The sequence below is a fragment of the Antechinus flavipes genome, chromosome 4, assembly GCF_016432865.1.
Source record: "Antechinus flavipes isolate AdamAnt ecotype Samford, QLD, Australia chromosome 4, AdamAnt_v2, whole genome shotgun sequence".
In the NCBI taxonomy this organism is placed as follows: domain Eukaryota; kingdom Metazoa; phylum Chordata; class Mammalia; order Dasyuromorphia; family Dasyuridae; genus Antechinus; species Antechinus flavipes.
In genome coordinates, this window is record NC_067401.1 from 116,984,667 (window position 1) to 117,008,954 (window position 24,288).

Genomic DNA, 24,288 nt, shown 5'->3' on the forward strand with positions numbered 1-24,288 from the left:
ACAAAATAAAGATAACATTAGAAAATTTTGTTTCACTATATCAATATATGCTTTTTCCCACTTCCCCCCCACCCCAAAATAATTGGAAACATTCAACTTAAGAGCCTAAAGGCATATGAATACCAACCATGACTTGGAGGTAAGGAAACTAAGAACTAGAGAAATTATTCAAGATTTTATTAATTTAATTTAGTTTAATAATAGAAGCTAGGAATGGAACATAGATCTGATTTAAGCTTTTTTCCATTAAAAATGTCTCCTGAAAGACAACCTTTATTCTGAAATTCTCAATATTGAAATAAAGTCCAATGTTCTTTTCAGGTGGTCAGGTATGTAACACCACTGTTTAAGTAACCATGAAAAAAACAATAAAATGGCCTAATTTTATAGTACCAAACACCATAATAATCATATTTTCTGCCACAAATTGGTTATAATAAAAATTATGTATCAATTCATTATCTCATCAAAAGAGACATACTTTTTAATTAATTCTGCTAGGTGTTTTATGACGGGGATGAATATAGACATAAGTACTCCATTTTGCTCTAAGTATGATATCAAAAACTTTAAAATTCAATTATCTGTACAGATTAACAAGCAAAACCCAATGAGAACTCTTGGGACAAATTTGATTGATTCTCATAGAATTAGGGAAGAAACTGAGTTCCCTGGCGTAGAAACTTCCAAAAGAAGAAACTCCCTCTAGCAAACCTTGAGAATACTAAGGAATTCCCCGAGTCAGAGAGGTAAATAAAGTGTCAAAGACAAAATCTGACTCTAAAAATTCCTGGATCTGGATGCAAACATTTTTGTGCACGCACGCGCGCGCACACACACACACACACATACACATTCAAATAATGTCAAACAATTATTTGAATTCAGAACATTTCCATAACTAGAGGTCTCAAATCCTTCTGTTAGGTACATTAATGGGTGAAAACCAGAACTGACAACCTTTTTATATTTGCCATCTCACAAATGGAAGCTGTTGTCTTTGCTACTTGTGATGTCTTTTCTTCCTTTAGTATCAAGGGACTTGTTTCAAGTAAATTTATTTTACTTAAATTAAGTAATATGAAATATTGTAAATATGTAAAGATGAAATAAGCAAAATGAATTAAGATTCATTTTAAAGACTTATTATTTACACTACCCTAAAAATTGGTAAAACTGTTTTATCACCACCAACTGGTGAAATGTAGTATTGAAGTTCTAGCTTCCTTAGTCATAAATGTCAACAGGAACAAATGAAATGAACTATGAATATAAAAACCTATTATGCCCCTTTGTTTCTAATATCGTGTTTTATATTGCTTAACACTGAAATGAAATGAAATGGGGGGAATTCTTATATTCCAGGAAAGGATACAAAGCACAAAAAGGAGATCCCAGCAAAAGAAGATTTAAGTCCTATAAAAGTATTAGTATTACTAATACCAAAGTAGAATTCAGAAACCCAGGCTGCCAGCTTAGACCTCATTGTCAATAAAAACTTCCAATTCAGACTACTCAGACTAGATATTTATTCCTTTTAAGAAAATAGTGCCAGTGTTTGTTTTTTTTAAATAACTGAAGCCAAAGGAAAATGAGGATTCATGATTCCGCCAACAATGTCCTAAATTCTAAAGTATTTTATTCTCAGAGATTAAGTAAAATAAGATCTTACAAGATAATATGTTTAAAATACTTTTTCCTTACAAGCTTAGACAAACATTAGTTCTTTAAATATTCACAATTATTATTAGCTCTATTTCATAGATAAGGAAAAGTTGAAGTGATCTGTTGAAAATCACATGGGCTGGTTAATGACAGTCAGGATTAAATCTCCTAATTATAGTTCAATGTATATTTCAATTTGACCATAATGCTTTGCCCAAATATTTCACAATTATGTATTTACAAATGACTAATCACATACACAAGTTTTTTCTGATACTCAGACATGTGCAGAGAAAAGATATTTTAATCTATTTGCTTTATATTGGATGAAAGAACCCAGAACCCTCACCTAGTATTAAAGCAAATGGATTAAAATATCTTTTCTCTGTGGGAAGATATGGAAGGGAAAGAATTTGGGACTCAAAATTTTCAAGATGTAAAAAGTTTTTATGTTCATGAAATTGGGAAAAATCCCTAGAAAACAAAAAAGCACACTTTTTTCTTAGCTTCTGGTAGAAACACCAGAATTATTACTCTATTCATTTACATAGGTAACTGTAGAACGATGTAATAAATCCATTGAGACATATTTCTACTTGGGCAACTACATAGACTTAAGGACCAAAAAAAAAAAAAAAAAGAACTAAATCAACTAAAACATACATTAATGGAATTTATATATGCTGCAACTAAGGAACTTTATAATGCAAAGGTATTAAATAACATGTCCAAGATTATAAAGACAGACACAGACATCAAAGATTCAGGTCATCCTAGCTTTAAGATGGGCTCTCTAGACAATATATCTAGCTGGCCTTCCTAAAATCACATGACCAAAATTGAACACAATACATCAACTTCATTCTAAGACAGTAAAGTGAAATTTTAACTTTATTTGTCCAGGGTAAACCACTATTTTTGTTTTTAAACATGAACTGTTAATTTCTTTCAAAAGAAATGTAAGACGGTGATTTTATAATGATAAACATAATTTCATTAAACTCATTCTATCCACTGAAATATTTTTGGATCCTGATTTTGTTGTTTAATATGCTGGCTATCATATTCAGCTTCTTATCAGCAAATATGATAAAGATTATGACGATACCTTCAACTAAATAGTAATAAATATCTTCTTCCCTGCATAATACAGATAATAAAAATAAAGTAGTTTTCATGACCCCCAAGATTGGCCTTTTTTTTTTTCACAATTCCATGCTAACACTCATGTAAAGTTATCTTTACAATATATAAATTGTTGCAATATGAAATGAATATTTTCTACATCTATTCTATTAATTTGTTAACGTAGCTATAGTTAGAAATTTTAATAATCTAATTCAATAATTTATTTATTAGTAATTAGCAATTTAATTCAAACGAATACAGAAAATGCTATTGTTACATAGTAACATTAGTCTTTTTTTTCTCTAGTCCTCTTACTTTTCTTACCTCCTCAGTCTCTCTGAATCTGCTTCAATATATTTACTATGGTTGACACCTCTCCTCCTTCCCCATCCCATTCCCCCACAATACTGTCATAACCTTTCTCCATCTACAATTTCAAATTCATGATAGCATCACCTATATGTAGATTCCTTCCAGATCTGTACATAACAAGTGCCAGTATCTTCTGAGAGTTAGTCCTTCTATTACCAGCTACTCAAACTGGATGACCTGTAAGTATCTGAAACCTAACATGTCTAAACATAGAACTCACTATCTCTCTCCACAAATCTACCCCTCTTTCAAATTTCCCTCCCTGTTACTGTTGAGAGCATATCATCCTTCCTGTTATTTTCAGCTTCTCATATCTACTTCTCACAAAGGTTACTTTCAGTTCCTTTTTTTAAGGTATTTCTTACATAAGTTTTCTTCCTTCCACTCACTACCACCCTAGTTCTGACTCTCATCACCTCTTTTCTAGACTTCTTCTAAAAGTCTTTTAATCAGACTTCCCACCTCATATCTTTTCCCCACTTCAATCCATCTTCCACAAAGTTGTCAAAGTGACTTTCTGAAAGTTTATAAATATAAACCCTTTGATATTTAACTTCATAATCTGACCTTTTCTAGCTTTCAGGATTTTAACACATCAATCATCTCCATGCATGCTACTATCCAAACATACTGGACTATTTGTCTGACAGAAGCTCAGCAGAGAGGTTAGGGCAAATAGACAGCCTGAGAATCATCAGCATAGAAATGTGGATAATGAAATTCATGGGAACTGATGAGATCACAAGTCTAATGTGAAGGGAAAAGAAAAGTGTCAAAACAGAGTTCTGAGGGACATTTAAGATAAGAGTGACCTAGATGAGGATCCAAAGAAACAGAAGGAGCAATTTAATAAATGAGGGGAGAACCAGAAGGGTTCTCAAAAACTTAGAAAGACTGAATATCAAAGACAGAAGGTGATCAATAATGTCAAAAGAGGAAGAAAAGTAATGGAAGTCTTCAAAAACTGGTGCTAACTTCTTAATAATTTGCACAAAGTAGGGAAATTAAAATGAATTTTCAGCACAGCTATACTCTCTCTGGTGTTCATTCTTTTAAACACAATAGTTTAAAAAAAAAATCATGCTAAATTATGCCTCAATTATAAAATGAAACATTTGGAGACAAATCCAATTCAAAAACATTTATTAAGAGCACATATGAACAAGACACTGTGCTACATGTCAAAGCTAAGACAAAAACTAAAGGGAGGTTATAGTCTTTTTGGAAGAAGGCATTTGTTCTGCCAGTACAATCAAGTTTAGCGACTTGACCAAGATGAAACTGCTAATAATAAGTGGTAGATGCCAAATTTGAACTCAGGTCCTCCTGACTCCAGGCCAGTACATGGTCTACTGCACCAACTAGCTTTACAGTCTATTTGGGAAAGGGGAGAATATATAATATAAAACATGTAAACCGACAAATATGTACACAATAATTTCATGAGAAAGAAAAGACTTAACAGCTAAGGAATATAGTAAGGCTTCCCATAAGCTAGCCTTAAAGGAAGCTATAAATTCTTAACAGGGTAAGGTGAGGAACACATTTCACAGAAAGAGAGCCAGTGTCAAAGTTTATATACTAGATAGGAGAAAGAATTTTTAATTTGGGTGAAAGCAAATAATTCTGTTTCCTGGAACACAATACAGAAGGGGAAACCAATGAACTAAAACTGGAAAGGCAGACCAGAATCCAATTTTAAGAGCTTCAAGTTTGAGGAAAAGGAGTTTATAGTTTATCTTAAAGGTAATAAAGAGCCAACAAAAATTCTGAAGCAAAGAAATAATATGATTATTAGGCTTGGGCTTTAGAAGATCATTTTGGTAGATTTATTAAGAGATTGCAAAGGGGGGGCCTGAAACCCAGCATTTCAATTGGAAGGCTGTTGCAGTAATTTAGGTGATAGAATAAAATAGCCTCAACCAAGATGGTGGTGACATGAATGAAGAGAAAGCAAAGAGTATAAAATGCTATATAGTACTGACTAGTTTTAACAACTCCTAGGCTGTCTGGATGTGGAGGTGGTGGTACTCCCAAGAAGAAATAGGGAAGTTTAGAGGAATTGGGTTTAGATTATATTTTGAACATGTGAAGTTTGAGATGCATCTAAGGCAGAGGAAGAAAGGACAGGAAAAAGGGAGGGGGAAAGGGAGAGAGGGAAGAAACAAGGGTGGAAGAAGAAAAAAAGGGGAAGGGGAGAGGGGCAAAGTATGAAAAGGAGGGAGAAAGAAAGAAAAAGGAAGAAACAGAAGAAGAAATGGAGGGAAAGAGAAAGCATAAGAGAGAGGGAGGGGAAAAAAGAACAAACCATAAAATTGAGCAATTAAGAGATTTGTTAGTCATTTTGGAGAAAAGTTTCAACTAAGCAGAAGTTTGAAATGAGACTGCAAGATTTTGAGAAGCATATGTAGGAACTTCTTGGTTAAAGCTATGATGGCAAAATGAAGCCAGGAAGCTGCTGGAGTTCTCCTAGTTTCCCTCGAAAACTACATGAAATCAAGCCTCTGAACAGAGTCTGATGGAATGAAACCACTTTCCAACTCAAGATAAATCAGAAGGACTTCAAGAAAAGTCAGTCTCACTGGGGTGAAAGGAGAATTCAGTTCAGACAGAATCTGGGAAAGCTGATAAAAGGGTCTTAATCACAACAAATAAGCAACTGAGACCCTCGGTCTTGGCTCAGTAGAGGAGCAGACCAGTGGGGCAGCCCCCAATACCAGCTCAGAAGGCAAGTTCTGAGAAACCAGATTGTTTCCTGAAAAGAGCAGGTAAAGCTTCAAGCAAAACACCAAACACAAGGGGCCCCCTGTGCTCAAAGCCAAGACTCAGAGCTGAACAGGAAGTTTGGGACAGTGTCCCCTTTACCAGGAGCAGAGTCCACCATAAATTTTACATAAATTGTAAAAAATTACAAAAAGAAAATGAGCAAGAAACAGAAAAGAACTGTGACCATAAAAAGCTACTATGTGTGACAGAGCAGACCAAAACACCAAGTCAGACAAGGATAACATGTCCACAGAAATCTCAGGCTTTTTGGAAGTGCTCATAAATCAAAAAAGAAATGAGAGGTATGAAAGAGAGTCAACAGCTTGAAAAAGGAAGTCAATCCCTTAAAAAATACAGATGGGCCAAACGCAAAATAAATAAATAAATAAATAAAAAATTCCACTGAAGAAAAACACCTTTAAAAGTATAGCAGTGCATGAAAGAAATAAGTGAAAGAAAAAGAAGAAAAGGCAAAGAAAGAAGAGGAAAGGAGTATAAAAGAGATTTTCTAGGAGCTCTGGAACAACAGTTTAAGGAAATGGTGGGGTTAATAAGTCAAGGTTTATGGAGAGTTTTTTCTTATTAAAGGTCAGAGAAGACCTGAATGGAAAGAAATGAACTATGAAAGAAAATGAACTTTTGGAAAGAACCAAAAGGAAAATTTAAAAATCTGACAGATAGAAAGAAGGAAAAAAGAGACCAGAGGTACAAACAGAAATTGACCCTGAAAAGGGTCATTTCTTCATCAGAAATTGGATCAAATAAGGGCAAATGGGAAATGACAGAGCTTTGAAGAATTAAAAAACATATTTTGAGGTTATATCTTTTGAGTAGTAGCAAATAAAAGACTTAAAAAGAGATATGAATAGGTGCAAAAGAGTAGATTGAATTATTTAGGAAAAAATAATAAGAACTGTTGTATATCAGTGAAGGGTGAAGGACCAAAGAAAATTAGGTAACAAAGTTGTAGTTGATACAGTAGAGCTGAAGGACTTCTTTCAGTAGCATACAAAAGTGGAGAAAACAAATCAGGGATAACTTGGACAAGAAATGCATGACAATAGAACAGAATGACAACTGATTTTAAGAGTAGAGAGATAGATGATTGAATTGGCTAATTAGTGGGTCAAAAGGAAAAAAGTGAGAATGAAGTGAAGAAATGGGAAATGAAGGATATAATGTCTGAAGGTCAAAGTCAAAATTTAAAACAATGTTGGGAAGGCAAAGGGAGAGAAGTAAAGATAAGAGATTGTATTAAGAAAGAATTTCAGATATTTGAATCATGGGAGAAGAACACAGATGGTGAGATTAAGGGGTATATCATTTCTGTGTGGACCAACGTAGAAAGCAGGTGCAGCTCATGAAGTGATTGAGGAAACACCATCAAGACATATACTGAAGGCTCCAAGTATGAGGAAAGGGATGTCACTTGAGAGGAAGACTAAATTAGATTTCTTAAGTAACTGTAAATAAGAACTAAATAAATAGAGCAATATAAACAAATGGAATTAAACCAAAGGTAGACAAGTTAAATGATAGCAGCAAAGAGAGGAGGGTTTTAAAGTAGTAGTGAGAAACAGGGAACATGTTTGAAGAGACATAAACTAAAGCAAAGCTTCCTAAACTGTGGATCTGTGACCTCTCCCCACCCCTACAGAGTCATATAATTAAATGAGGGAGTCATAAAAATTTGTCAACAGTAAAAGCTATCAAATATTCTGCCAAGATTTAAATCTTTATATAAAACTAAACAAGCACATTCATCATTAGTATGCAAATTTGCTTTTGTCTTTAATAAAGGGTAAAATTTTACATACATATATACGTATACACACACACACACACACACACACACACACTGAATTGTTTTATAATATATTTCTATCTTTTTTTTTTTTTTTTTTGGAGTGGCAAATGAAGCCAAGTGACTTGCCTAGGGTCACACAACCTAGTATTAAATGTTTGAAGCAGAATTTGAACTCAGGTCTTCTTGAGTCCAGGGCTGGTTCTCTATCCATTGTACCATCTAGCTGCCCCAAATAAATTTCTTTATGATTTATTATCAATAAATGTTTGATATGTACACCTATTTATAAACCTATAACCAGAGTCATGTAAAAATTTCCTGGGTGTCTAGCAGTACTAGATCTAAAATTCTTATTATAAAACAGCAGTAATCAAAACCATCTGATACTAAGTAAGAAATAAAAGTGGTGGATCAGTGGAATAAGTTAAATACATATAACACAATAATCAATAGCTATAATAATCTAGTGTTTTATAAATCCCCAAACTCCAGCTTCTGGGATAAGAACTCACTAACAAAAATTGCTGGAAAACTGGAAAACGTCAGAAACTCAGCATAAACCTACATCTCCCACCCCATACCAAAATAAGGTAAAAATGGGTACATGACTTAAGACAACTATGATTATATTAAATTAAAAAGGGTTTGCACAAACAAAACCAATGTAGCCAACATTAGAGGTGAAGCAGAAAGCTGGGGAAAATTTTTTTTTTTTACAGCCAATGTTTCTGATAGAGGCCTCATTTCTAAAACATATAAAGAACTGAGTCAAGTTTATAAGAATAAAAATCATTCCCCAATTGATAGTCAAAAGACATAAACAGATAATTTTTGGATGAAGAAATTAAAGCCACCTATAGTCATTTGAAAATACACTCTAAATAACTATCAATTAGCGAAATTGTAAAATTGGGACTACTGTACTGTTAGTGTTGTGAAATGATCCAACAATTCTGGAGAGCGGTTTTGGAACTATGCCCAAAGGGCTATAAAACTGCATTAGCTTTTGATCCAGCAGTGCCATTCCCAAAGAAATGATAAAAGGGAAAAGAAGCCACATGTGCAAAAATGTTTATAGCAACTCTTTTTTATGATGGCAAAAAATTAGAAAATAAGTAGATGCTCATCAATTGGGGAATGGATGAATAAGTTATAGTACATGGAATATTACTGTTCTATTAAAAAATGATGAACAAGTTTATTTTAGAAAGGCCTGGAAAGATTACGTGAACTGATGCTGAGCAAAACAAGCAGAACCAGGAGAACATTGTACATAGCAACAGCAAGAATGTGCTATGATCTGCTATAACAGACTTGGTTCTTCTCAGCAGTTGAATGATCCAAGGAAATTCCAATAAACTTTTTTCCCCCTGAGTCACTTGGGGTTAAGTGACTTCCCAGGGTCACGCAGCTAGGAAATGTTAAGTATCTGAGGCCAGATGTGAACTCAGGTCCTCCTGATTTCAGGGCTGATGCTCTATCCACTGCACCACCTAGCTGCCCCTCCCAATAAATGTTGAATGGAAAATGCCATCCACATCCAAAGAGAATTTTGGAGACTGAATGTAAGTCAACACATGCTTTGTTCACATTTTTTTCCCCCTTGTGGTTTTTCCCTTTTGATTTTTCTCTCCCAACATGATTTATAAGGAAATATTTTTAGGAAAAAAAAAAAGAAAGAAAAGAATGTACATGTATTAAAAAAAAAAAATGTTGTTTTTACATATAACTGTGGGGGGGAAATTCCTGGCTGAAAAGAGAAAAAATGGGGAAAAGTTTAAGAAGCCCTATATAAATTCTACTAGGTTGAGAGGCTTGGGACAAATGTTTAAGAGTTAAGGAGAATAAGGGGAGGAGACAGATTTCTATGAATGTAAAAAGATGAAAGTATGTTAATAATATAATCAGTATTTCAGCGGACACAATAAAAGAAGAGAACAGAGCAAGATAATAGATTAAAAGATAGTAAGAAGGAGGTAGATAGGGATGAGAAAGAAGTTTAAGAAAGAATCACAGGGATTAGGGAGAATGGATAGAAGCTAACTAGCCATATTTAGATACCACAATATTCAGTTAAGTTCAGTAACATTTCAATTTACATCCAGAAAATACTATATGATACACAGTAAAGGTTCAGTTTAAAATGAAAAAGTAGCATTATCATATTTATCTGATTTTATACTAGAATTAAGTATATCAATAGAAAAATAACAAACAATAACCAAAGATGATTCTGAAAATAGCTGGAGCATTTAGCATAATGTGTGCATATATACTCAAATATACGTAAACCACAGAAACTACAATTGATAGGCTAAGTGCGCCACACCCCAAAAACATTTAATCAAAATTCATCCTCAGAGAAAGGTGATACTTAGGAAACTAAAAACTCACAGAGTAATTAATCAAGCAGTCAGCTTTGAAATTTTCAAAAAAAAAAAATTGAAAATTGCTGTATATGAAAGATCATAAATAAGATAATATGATCCAGAACTACCCGGAGATCCTGAAAGTAGAAAACTATAAATAAAATATTGAACAAACTAGACTCTAAAGCAAGAGCCTTCAAAGCATTGATCAGCTATCAGCTCCCAGGTTTGAAGCTGAGGAAATGAGGAAAAGAAATCATTCTTTCTATTTAATCAAGTTTCAGCACTTGTTATAAAGGCTCCAGATAATCTTCACTAGGATTAAACAGAAACCACTACTCAATCAATCCGTAAACATATATTAAGCATGTAGTATGTTCTTGGCACTGTGCTAAACAGTTTCCATTAAGTGCAAATAATCAATAATATTTCCTAATTTCTCCTCTAACAAAGACTCCAAAGAGTTTGGAAAACTCTTATGACCTAAGTTTTAAAGAACTGCAAAAGTAAGATAATCTGAGCAAAAATTCAAATGTGTTATGTACTGTAATGGAATTTTTTTTAATACCACATGGAAAAGTTATTTTTATACAAATTAAATATAAAAGCATAAAAATAAGATTTCCAGAAAAATTAGGTCAATGGATCATTTTATCTTTGTGAAGTAATTACATAAGCATTATTAAATGCCACCAGGAAGATACAGTAGAAGAAAAAATACCAAGAAGCTATTTTTCAGGAATAAAGTGAACATGTGGGTTTGTCTGAATTACTAGTTCCACAGGGAACATAGTCTGACTTTCACTCCAATTAGCTTTGTTACTCTTAGGGAAATGAGTATTACCTGAATGTTACCACTCTGATCAATTTGAAATCCTTTCAAGTAAAAACAGTCAGTATATGCAAGATCCTTTTCACTGCTGAAGAACTAATATTCTGGATTGAGATGCATGTAATTAATGAGATATGGCCAATACATTAAAAAAAAAAAACAGAAACTTTCAGTTCTCTACAGTACTGGGATAGTGTCCCTAATGAAACTAACTGGGAAACTCATATTCTAGGATTCATCAAATATGTGTTAAAAGTTAAATTAGTTATATTTAAGACCTTGAAGGCATACTGACACAGAAATAACATGCTGATCAAGACCAAAAATCTTTTTTCCTAAGCCACTAAAGTACAAATAGTAATTAAACCTGAGATTTCTTAGTCTATTTGACTTAATAGCTGGAGGGGCACAAAGTAGTAACATATTTGTATATGTATGCTTATATATACAAATATCTATCATTAACCGCAACATCCCTGTCAAAGTTCTGATGCCTAACACCTTGCATTTTACCACCTGTAATTCAGGGCTTCTTAAATTTTTCCATTTGCAATACCTTTTCACTTGAGAAATTTTCAGGCTTTGGTCTATGGTATATCAAATATGTAAACAAATCAAACATTTACTGCATTATGATATCTTAGCAAAGGTGATATCCAAAACTAAACATTTCCCATTGATGAGTTATCAAAATATTACTTACACTTTTGTAACATAGAAGAACTGAATTTCTGTCTAATCATATGTACACAAATCAGTCAATCATCCCCAACCAGAATGGAGTACAGATAAGGCAAAAAAAAAAAAAAAAAAAAAAAAAAAATCAAGTACAGAAATCACTTGATTGATTCATATTTTTTTGGGCTTTATTTTTAATTTTCCTATACTTTCTCTCTCCCCAATCAAAATAAAATAAAATGGAAAAGAAATATTTGATATAGCTCAGCTCCAGGATAAAATATCAAACAACTTAACAAAAACACCTAATGGATTATTGTTTTCTAAGAAATGACTACAGAACAAGATGGCATGAGTTGGAAGAACTAATACCCAGACAATTAAAATCAGAGAAACAATATACACAATGGCTCTAACAATGTAATAAAAACAAAAACTTAAATGCTATGAAATTCTAATGACTAAATTTGATCTCAAAGTGATAAAACAATCACCTTTTCCCCTTCTTTACAGAGGTAGAGGATTATGAGCATGGAATGCAGCATATAACAATGGATTTGGAATATAGGATTTTAGAACAAGAAAGGACTTTAAAAACAAGAAAGAACCTTATATGTCATTTAGTCCAACCTCCTCATTTTAGACATGAAGATAAAAAGAAAATAAAGCAACTTTTCTAAGGTCATAAATGTAGGAAAGAATGTGAAAATTAAATCAATGCTCTACTCCAAAATTCTCTCACTTTCCACTGAATCTAATATGTCGATTAGTTTTTGTTTTTAAGTAATTTTTTGTTATAAGGATCAGTCCTCTCTAACATATAAGTCCTGCTACTGGGAAGGTGTGTAGAGTAGGGCAGAATACATTAGAAAACAGAGCTGATGTCAACTATTATGTGTCATAATTATAATTAAAATTAACTTGATTTTCAAATTTGAGGATTTCAAGATACTCTTGAGTTAAGTGGTTGCCCTTGTGAAATTACAAGTGGGAAAAAACAAAGATCTGGATCCTCTTCCTATGGCCACTATTTTTTGATAATAAAGGGAGAGAAGGGTAAGAGGAGCTACTCATGAACAATGAGAATATTTTTTCATTAAAACAAGAAAATGACTGTTCGGGTCCAAATGTGGAAAGTCTCTAAATATAACTCATAAAACAAAAATGAGATCACCTTGAAATAAAGAATCCATTCAGATAATGAAAAATAAATATGCATCAAAAGTAAATATGCATTATTCAGGTTTTACATAAGCCAGATGAGGGTGAAAGTATAGCCTATTTCCATACCATGTTGAAATTTTAGTTGTCAGACAAACCTACTTTACGCCTTCATTTTCTTCTTTTGTAGTTTTTAGCAGTTATTCAATATAGACTCAGTTCTTCCAAATTCCATTTTTAAAAAATTCACAGTTCTATTATTAGTGAACACATTTATAACACCTATACTAGTTGCAACATTTAACCAGACAATACTGGGGGGAAAAAAACTATCAGAGATATTAAAGTTCATGCAAATTTCTATCATTACCAACTTATTCCCAGGGGTTACTCTTTAACAACTAGACATACCATTCATTGACCCTAGAATTTAATAAAGTGGCTTAATCTTTTCAAATTTACAAATTAGTGATTTTATCTAAAAAACAACACTGATGCCCTAAAGAATTTGGAAAAAACAATTTTTCCACTGTGGTTAAACATATATTAATAGACTACAAAAATACATACTCTGTAACTGATGTTACACTTTCCTGTCCAGCAGGTCCAACTGGATCATCTTTGAATTTATCACTTGGAAGCTGTGGGGGTAAAAATTCCACATCTTTTTTCTTTGGGACCTTGTAATACTTCCAGGTTCTATGATCTTCATCTTCTTCTAAGTTTACAGCTGTACCAACATATACTGTGGGCTCCAAAACTTCTGGAAACTGTGCTGGGAAAGAATGAGACAAACCATCTATCCTATCTTCCAATGGTTTAGTAGGTACCAAGGGATCAGGTGTTGGCATTTGATAGAAATGTTGACTCTGAGGAGTTGAAGGGGTTTTAGTTACTGCTTCATCAACCACATCACATGGATGAGGACTAAGAGGTGGTGGCTGAGGGGAGTTTGCAATTTCAGTGCTATGCATCTGAGGAGTCTTTGCCACGTCATTAGTTCGGATGTTTGAGAACCTCACTTGGCTGTCTGGAGCAGAGATCACCAGCCTCTGACTGGCTGTATCTGATTCCATAGTATCATCACTAATAGATGCACGATGGTGAAAAGGAGTCAAGGGACGTTTCTGTGGCTTTTCACTTTTTTCTTGCTTCTCATTGGCTTTGTGCTTGGGAGCTGCTTGTTGTTGCTGGCCTACAGGTGGTGCCTGCCCCTGTTGTCCAGAATTTCTTGCTTTGAAATTTTTGTGCCTAAAGAAAGAAAATCAAAGAAAGGTTTAAAAAAGCTTAGGGCACTACTATATCTAAAGTTATTGTTAACATTAAAATAATTTTCAGTACGAATCTAGTTTCTAAGACAGCTCCTTCCAAATTAAGAGATGACATCACAAGGATAACAAATTCAAAATGAAAGTAAGATGAGACTTTATTCAGTTACTTGCAATTTAAAAAAATGCTGAAGGATGATTTCAGAAAAGCCTGCAGAGACTTGCATGAACTGATGCTAAGTGAAGTAAGTAGAACCAAGAGAACATTCTATCAATTCTGATGGACATGGCTCTTTTCAACAACGAGGTGATTCAGGTCAATTCCAATAAACTAGAGAGCCATCTGCATCTAGAAAAAAGACTAGGGGGACTGAAGGTGGATCACAACATAGTATTTGTCTTTGTTGTTGTTTGTTTGCTTTTTGCTTTTTTCTCAATTTTTTTTCTTTTTTTGATAAGATTTTTCTTGTGCAGCATAGTAATTATGGAAATGTGTATAGAAGAACTATACAAGTTTAACATATATTGGATTACTTGTTTTCTAAGGAAGGGGAAGGAGGGAGAAAAAATTTGGAACATAAGGTCTGGCAAGAGTGAATGTTTAAAACTATATTTTTAAGATAAAAGACTTTTATTTAAAAAAAGGAAAAAAAGAATGCCGAATGAGGAAACAATCTTATTCTTATTTAGCAACTCTGAGAGAATAAAAACAGTTTTTCTTAAGACACTTTTTCAAACCATACAAATATGAAGGTGCCATATTCAATGATATTTAAAATCAATGAGGCTTAATAAGGAATCCCATTGAGACTGCAGACATCCTATTTGTACCCAATTAGATAAATTTAGGAAGTCTGTGTACTCTCTTCCCTTTCCCTGGAGTTACCTCTTCTATGTGATTTTCTATAACTATATCTGTCTCTCTTTCTTTTGGGCTGAATTGAATTGTAAACCCTATTGATTCAGTCAAGTCTACAGAAAACTAAAATATCTGGCTAACATAATCTTTAAGTCTTTATTTCAACTCTTCATAAATATATCAATGTTTTCTCTTCCTAACTCCAAAGAGTTGATAAAGTTTTCATTCATTAATGTAAAATATTAGTGAACAATCTATTTTCTAATATTGGGAGCTCAAGCCTATGTTTTTTACATTGGTATTTATTGTTTATTTATGGAATAAAATAAGTATTTCTATAACACAGTAAAAATGATTGCATATAAAACTGCAAATCAATTATGTACAACTTGCTATTCCTTTTAAATATATAATAAAGTTATCATGTAAATTTAACAAAAAAAAAATAAGGAATCCCATTGTATGGAGATTGTGAATACAAAGAATAGATGTATGGGAATAGAGAAATAAACTTTTAGAAATGTATACTGTGGGTTCAGAAGCAGGGAGAAGGATGAAGAAACTGCAGAGTAAAAAAACTGGTCAACAGAGAACCACTCAGGAAATCTCAGCAGCATGCTACATGCCCTAACCTAAGTTATTCAGAGAAATTCTGCTAGCATCTTTTAGTACAGCACCAATTTAGAGTTTAAAGGCTATTAGGTAAACAATTTCAACCTAAAATCAAAGGATGAACCTGCCCCTCCCCCATTCTAGGAACCAAAGGAAGAAGAAAACTGGATGACCACTAGTCAGGTATAATAGATAGGAGTCTTTCAAGTACAAAGTAACTGTTTAAGACACTAATCAGAAATTCTGTGATTATTTTTCAGCTGGTTTCCTATGAGTCTAAATTAATCTTCTGAGTTTTATATATAGAAACAAATAGTATTTTACATGTAGTTATGATTAAGTCCAAATAATTTGTTACTATTCACACTGAAAAGCAACATATAACTGATTACATATATTCTATATACTTCCTATTAAATGAGTTAAAAAATAAGAGTCAGCTTTTTATTCTTTTATCTTTCTTTTTTCAAGAGGCAACTGGGGTTAACTGACTTACCCATGGTCACACAATTATTAAGTATTAAGTATCTGAGATTGGATCTGAACTCAAGAGCACCAGCCCTGGCATCAGGAGAATCTATCAACTATGCCATCTAGTTCCCCTTTTATCTTGATAACAGTATTTTGAATATTTACATATACACAGTAAGGAAGAGAAACATATCTGAAAAATGATTACAATATAAATGCCTACAACTTTCCTTACTTTTTATTTATTTATTTAAATTTCTCAACCATATGAGTTGAACCATATTGCTTTGGGAATACAAAATGCTTTTAACAATCAAGTTATTCTTTGAAACATCAAAAGCTTTCTGGTGATGCTCTATGGTTCAGTCATGATATACCACAATTTGTGAAGAATTAAAGTAAAGGATTTCCCAAAGGTTAATGAAGAGGAACAAGATAGGTATCAATAAACAACAACATAAAAACACAATAATATAGGAGGAGCACCATAAAAGATGAGAGGGATGACACTGTACTCTACACTCCCAAAAAGAGAAGGTTGTGGAGTGAAAGCATAGGAAATCCAATGTACTGCCATGTGATCCACTGATATACCATGTTGAAATCTAGAGAATGTCACTGGCATACTGCATGGATTTCCTGTGAAAGGATTTATAGGAGATACATGTAAGTTACATAGAAATAAAAAGGAATGGATAGGCACCATTGTAAGAGTATCCATAATGATAGAATCAAACACCCAATTCTAAAAATGGAATGATTAACAACAATCAAAATTTTTTTATAGATTTAAATAAATGCCAATGCATAAAGTATAACTTTTCAAACATTCTAAGCTTATATCAATTTTGTCTCTATGTATTTTTCCCTTAATCCATGGTCACAGTTAATAGATTTTGTTTTTCTGGTTCTGCTTTTTGCATCTGACATTGTTTCATAAATATAATTCAAAATTTGTCATATCTAACTGCAATTGCTAGAATTTCTAATACTAGATAAAATAAAAGTAGTTTAAGTGGATAGTTATTCTGTATTTCAGCCCCCTCCTTTTTCAGTGGGTTCACTTTTAGTGTTGCCACTGCAGAATGGCTCCCGGTTATAATTGTTGAAGAAAAATTTCTGTATTTTAATATTTTAAAAATCATACATAAAATTTGTTTAATTGTCAAAGTTTTTATTTACATGTTGTATTATGATGGTTGAACAACAAAAACCTCTTTGCAATCCTGGTATAAATTATGATGATGAAAACAATTTTTGATCTATTCTTAGCTAATATTTATTTAGTATTTTTACAATTACATTCATTACAGCAATTAGTCTTTGCCAGGTCTTAAAAATCAAAAGCATATTTTCATTGTGAAAGGTATTATGCAATACCCATTTTTCAATACTAAGGGGTTTTACCAACTCATTTTAAAGTGAAAAGTGTATATTCTTCTAGAAAAAGTGTTCTGAGCTAAAGGCTTAACCAACCATATTTTTTTAAAAATTCAATAAACTTAAAAAAAATGTATTGGAAGGGGGCAGATAATAAGAAATTTTGGGGGGTTAACATTCATACTTAAAATAGGATTCACTGAGAAAGCCATGAAACAATAAGACAAAAGCTTTAGAATTAAACATGACTTTATCCCTTTCACAGTTTGAAGCCCTTTAAGGTTTACAAAGTCTTTGAGACTTGTGGCTCTTTTAGTTAATGGTGATTACTACTGTGGCTCTAGTAGAAGAGCCTGAGAGCATTTTTGAGTTAGATTATTATTTTGACTGCTTCTTTAAAAATTGAAAGGAAAATATGACAACATAACTCAACAGAAAAACATAGATGTTACTCGTTAATCAATCCTGACAATATTCTAACCCAGAATAACAATCAAATCTCAGTTATTCAAAGTCTCTTAATTTCTAAAACAAAGGGCTTTGTATGGAGTAAACACCAACACAGAAGTAACTAAGAGCTTACATACATGAATATGTGAATAAATAGAATATATTTACTGGACCATACATAAATTCTGTAAAGAAACTGAATTTAAAGATTAAGTGTTCAAAAAGCAAGAGACTATTCTAGATCCTGGAGATAAGTATATAAGGTCTATCTTGGAAATTACAATCTAATAGAAATTTCTACAAGTCTCAAAAATGCCAATTTATACAAATAGTAAATGTCAATATATCAAGTTTCTGTATATAATGACGTACACTTATATTGTGCCAAGAATTGCTTGGAACATAATGCAAGCTGGTTCTTGACAATAGCCATTTCCAGAAGTTCTTAGGGACAAAGAACAGAACAGGGAAAGTATTGGGGGGGAAGCAGGGAGAAGGAAGAGGAAAGAATGGAGAAAATTAAAGAGGAAAGGAAAAGGAAGGAATGGAGAAAATTAAAGAGGAACCCTTTGAGAAAGTTTTTGTTTAGAGACTCGATATAAATTCAATTTAAAATATTTGATGACGTTCGAAACACTTCATTATTTTAACTTCATTACACAATTCTACCAAGAAAAAAAAATCAGAAATTAAAAAAAAATATTATGAATGAAACGAAACAACATTAATATGAGTTAATTTGAGAAAAAGATAAAACATATTTAACATTGCTACTAATTTGTAAGAATTGATACTAGAGTTAATCTTCACATTCTGCTTCTATCATCCAAATACAATTTTTGCCTACCATCAGATACAAACTACCATTTTGTGATTTGTTATTTTCCAACCAAAAAAGAAAAATTTCTAGATCTAAAAATTCCTTGTCACAAGCTCTTTATTCACTTTCTTGGTATATCCAACAACATATTTAACAACTTTAAATCTACCTTGAACAACTGCAACTTGTCCTCTGTGTGGCCTCCACAAAATCCCAGGATGCAACTTTGTTAGCAGTTTCTTCTTCACACATACCACTTGATGAAGCAGAATACTTCCTCCTAAGATTTGAAATTGTTTAGAAATTACACTACTTTGTACTCTTAGCTTAAACTAAAATTAAAAGTTTAAGTTAAGAAAAAGTTAAACAGGGGAAAAAAATTGTAAAGGCTCGAAAAATTTTTTTTCACAATGTACCATTTCAGAACTTAATAGAAATACATACTTGTTCTGTGCTCTGTTCATATTGCATTCTTGCCACACTCTATCCACCACCTGATTGGCTAGTTTTCTGGGTATTTTCCCACCGTGATGGCTAGTACTATCTGAGTTGAATCCATCAGAAACGGAAGGAAATTTGACCCATTTTTGAGCAGACTGGGCATCAACTGGGGGAAAAAAAGAATACAGGGTGGAAGGAATAAAGTAAATGAATCCATAATCCATTTTAATAAGTTTGTTCTGGGTTTTTGTTCTTTTTTTTTTTTTTAATCAATTGCTCCAACAAAACTGACTACAGGTATCTATTCATACAGAAATAGACAAAAAAAATCATTACTTAAATTTAATTAATTGTTCATGTACAAAAATTAGCCACTGGGAAAAAATCTTAAAAACAGATGTTCTAAAAATTAGCTAGTATTCATTAAGAAGAAACTATTTTAAACAACAAATTAAATATGTATATATTTACAAAGCACATATAACAAGACAGGAAAAAAAGATGCATTTTAAAATAGTAAAAATATTGCCACTATAAGCCATATTACCTTAAAGTAATAAGTATATATAAGTAGTACAGATATGTTCATATTCTTCATTCATGGAAGAAGACAGAAAAACCAGACAACTGAACAATTTTGTTTTGCAGAAAGCACGGAACTTGGAAATAAGTCATTCTCTGTACATTTCTTGTTTACTACCATTCCACTCCAATGTAAAGTATCTCTCATACCAGAGAAAGAGTGGTAAACAATAGTCTATATTACTAATATAAAAGCTAGGTTTTTCCCATTCTTATTAACTTCTTCATCCACATAGTATTGAATAGCTTAAAATTCTATACATACCATCACTCTTCAAAACAATGATATTTTTAAAAAATATCTTGGTGACACTGCTGTGTGACCCTGGGCAAGTCAGGGAGGAAGAGGAGGAAGAATATATTGAAAGAGGGAGACTGAAAAGGGATAGACCTATCTATAAACTTAAGGAACTGAATCACTTTTTAAAAGAATATTATTCAACAATTGTTGTCTGAAGGTGGATCCATACCCAGTGAAAGTAGAAATGCTCTAGCTAATCTTTTTAATTCAATCCCCAAAGTACTACCAAAATTGGTCTTAGGAGATGTTACGTATGATCATAGATTGTCAATCACCTCCATTCCTAAATGCACAGGCAGTCTACATAGAAGTCTTTAAATCGGAGAAAATTATTTTTAAGTATTTTAGCTATCTTAATGTGGTTGAAATTCTCTAGGTTGATTGTTTAAAAAAGTTTTGCAGTAATCAAGTAACTCAAGGCTAGAAATGAACATTTTTGGCTTAACTATGAACAATTCTACCATTTAAATTCACTTTCTAACAAGTTTGGGTTGTCATATATAATGAAAAATAAGCAAAATGACTAGCAAATGACTAAGGATGAGAAAAAGAACAAATTTCAGTTCTTTAAAGAAAGGTATGAAGACCTTGTATCTGTAAATCCTTCTAACGAAGGATGTTAAGATATAGCCTAAACCATAAACAATTAAAGTCACTGCTACTTCTAACTTGCCTCTAAACTGACTAAATTTCTCTTGATAGCACTAGCTGGAATGTCATAAAACAAAATCTAAACCAGGGTTTACTTATATAATAAATCAAAATATCAGCATAGTCACCTTTTTGGTTTTTCGGAACACTATAATCAAGAATATCAGATCATTTTTCAAATTAAGAAACCTAAGTAGCAAAGTAAATGTCCAAAAAAGTTGGTGGCATCTACTCCATTTTGTTTTCTTTAATATTAATAGAATATTATTATTTTATAATAGTTTAACTACCAAAATAAGTTTACAGCTAGCATTCTAATCTCAGTAACAAAAATACGAGTACTTAAGCTTTTGCAGTTTTAATATGAAAACTAGTAAGGCAAAAACAATTTTAGAACTTGGTATTCCCTAAGAGGAGTGAGTGTGAGTCTGAGTGTGAGTGGGGTGTGTGTGTGTATATGTGTGGTGTCACCAATCAAAAAACAAACCTACTAAGAGTTAGAAAATAAATTACTTATAATACCTGTTTGGACTTCCTCAGGAGATGTAGGTGGAGTCAGAGTTACTGAAGACATGGCAGGATCTCTTGAAGAGGCAGGCACTTGGTGGACACCCAAGCAAGTAGTTGAACAATGAGAAGATCCCACGGAGCTAGGAGTAGGAATGTCTGACTGAGGGACTAACACAAAGCATGCTGGATAGATCATTCGCACACCAGCTGAAGGGGGGAAAAAGTACTTGTCTCAATTGCTAAAGATAAGTTTTATGATTCTGAATGCAAGAAAAAAATCACGTGTCTTTCTATATATGAAATGCTGAGAACAAAACCAAAACATTGAAATGCAAGTTGGCTATGGCAATTAAAATCTTATCTAAGTATAAATAGACAAACCTAAAGAAGACAATGTTGTGTGTGTGTTTTGATATAAAGATATGGCAAAAAACTCAAGACCATATCCCCATATTGCTGCCAAATAAAAATATTCAAACATGATCAAAAAAATTGTGATTACCATGTTATGGAAAAAAACATAAACTTCTGTTAATATTTTGTCAGATTAACTTCAGTGTCCCTCTCTGAAATTTTCCTGGATATTTATCCTGATTGGATTACCATATCTATTATTATTTACATGATAGTAGTCAATATAAACATATATACATGCTGGATTTTTGGTTCTAATTTGTTCACCTTACATTACTTGTCTTCTCCTATTTCTTTATATTCCTTGTAATTAATATTTCTAATAGAATAATATTCCCTTACATTTACATCAGTATTTAACTTTTCTCCAGTCACTGGGCACACCACTGCTGTCCAGTTATTTAAAACCTATTATTATAAATAGCATTGCTAATATTTTTGTATAATAATAGATCATTCTTAGTACATAATTCTCCAAGGATAAATTGTTTTGCTGGGTCAAGTGCCAGGACCATTACAATTAGCCTGTTAGTCTTCCTCTTAAGGAGATTATCTTTATCTCATTTTTGCATATGTATACCCATCACCTAGCACATATTGGGTGCTTAATAAAAGTTATGGGTTGAGTACTACTAAATGGTATTCTTATCTATAAATCTGCTAAATTTTTCCCTTAAAAAAAAAAAGATAGGAAAAAATGTTGGTTGATTTTGCCTTCATACTTCATATTTCTGCTATAACTTATCTTAGTTATATTTTTAGAATTTCCATAAATAAAACTGGCAGAAATATTCTAACATATTTCCTTAATATTTTTTTTGCTTTACTGCTATATGTAGCATTTAAACACACACACACACACACACACACCAATGAAGAAAGTATGAAAGATCTCACTATATTTCCCCCATTCTTAGAAGGAATGTTTGTTTTAAGACAAAATATTCAGTTGTGCAACCACTGACGTAATCATAATTTTTTAATTTAAAAAATTTACCAATATAATTATGTTGATTAGTAACATAAAAAAATTCTCTCATCTTACTGAGATAAACTGCCCTTAATAATTACTGCTACCATTACAGTACCAAATAAAAATTATGCAATGCTTTAAGGATTGCAAATCACCTTATATTCGCATATTATTCTTATAACATTCTGTGGGATATGTACAAGAATTATCTCTATTTCGCTGATGAGGAAATGGAAATTAAATGACTTGTCCATCCATAAAAATGCTAAATTCAGGATTTGAATTTGGGTCTCTCCTGTACTCTTTCCTTTATAGCAAGCTTCACCTAATCATCATATAACATTATTTTACCAGCATTAAAAAAAAAAAACCTCAGTTCATATTTAAATTTGTTCATGAAGTCTTACTGTGAAGTAAGTGGCATAATATTGATTCTGTGTTCTAAAAAGTTGTGCTTGTCAAGAGAATGCTTTGCGTGACAAAGCCAAAAGCCACAATGATAAAGAAAAGAGTGTGGGGAAAGACAGAAAATGCTAAAATTCTCAAAAATTTATATCTGTAAAACTGCTGAGACTCTTAAGCTGAGATTTCCATTTAATGTTAAATTGAGATTTCTGTTTAATGACCAAGTGATATACAGTACTATTAGAAGAAAGAATTGCATCAAATATTGATGTTTTCATAACAAATAAAACAAGAATAACACATAATTGAATAGTGCTTTAAGGTTTCAAAGCACTTTCCTCACAACATATTTGAGATAGATAAGATAATAGCTGCCATTTGGAAGTCACAAAATGGCAGAACTATATTAACACATGCACAAAGACAGTAACAAATATTTCATGAAAGTCTGGAAAGACTTACATGAACTGATGCTAAGCAAAGTGAGAACCAACAGAACACTCTACAAAGCAACAATAAGATTATATAGCTCTTTTCAACCACGAGATAATTTAAGGCAATTTTAACAGACTTGAGATAGAAAGAACTATCCGCATCCAGAGAGATGACTATGGAGACTAAATGTGGATCACAGCATAGTATTTTCATCTTTTTTATTGTTTGCTTGTTTCTTTTTTTCCCTCTCATTTCTCCATCTTTTGATCTTATTTTTCTTGTGCAGTATGATAAATGTGGAAGTATGTTTAAAAGAATTGCACATATTTAACCTGTATTGGATTACTTGCTGTCTAGGGGAGGGAGGGAAGAATTTGGAACACAAATGTTTTGCAAGGGTGAATGTTGAAAACTATCTTTGCACATATTTTGAAAAATAAAAAGCTATTACTGCCCATAAATAAATAAATAAATAAAAGGCGATAAAAAGAAAAAATTTCATGGAGCAATTATCTTAGCTTGTAGAATTCATAATGAATATAAGCAAAATGAGAATCATAATAAAACTGCAACTTAAACAGGGGATCTCAAAGAACTTAAGATTCTCAAACAAATCAAGTCAAAATACATTTTTATATTCTATGACATCTATGTCTACATTTGCCTTATCCTAATATTTTCCTCCATATTAAATCCAAACACAAAGGAGAATAGCAATGAATATATTGGGAAAATACAAACTAAATTCAAGAAATGGGGGGAAAAATTAAAGACTAGTAGACCCAGAAGCCTTAATTCTATATATCACAAATACTTTCTTCACAAAGAGAATTTAGAAGGCACTGAGCATGGCAAACAATCATATTACAAAGACTGAACCTGATTGACAATCTCTAGAATATCAACTACTAATACCATCTATGTGCAGGAACTGTGCT

At 32.3% G+C, this 24,288-nt stretch overlaps 1 protein-coding gene across 2 annotated transcripts in view; it reads right to left on the reverse strand.

The window, feature by feature from the left end:
• Window positions 1–24,288, reverse strand: part of MED13 (mediator complex subunit 13) — a 91,659-nt gene that overhangs the window by 35,457 nt on the left and 31,914 nt on the right. Inside the window, exons 6-9 of one of the 2 annotated variants that reach the window (XM_051994118.1) lie at window positions 21,136–21,330; window positions 19,083–19,245; window positions 18,808–18,918; window positions 13,349–14,029 (exon numbers count right to left, since the gene is read on the reverse strand). In XM_051994118.1, coding sequence (XP_051850078.1) covers window positions 13,349–14,029; window positions 18,808–18,918; window positions 19,083–19,245; window positions 21,136–21,330 — 1,150 coding nt within the window. Of the gene's footprint in view, window positions 1–13,348; window positions 14,030–18,807; window positions 18,919–19,082; window positions 19,246–21,135; window positions 22,008–24,288 lie in introns of those variants that run through there. The other variant, XM_051994117.1, reaches the window with a different exon arrangement.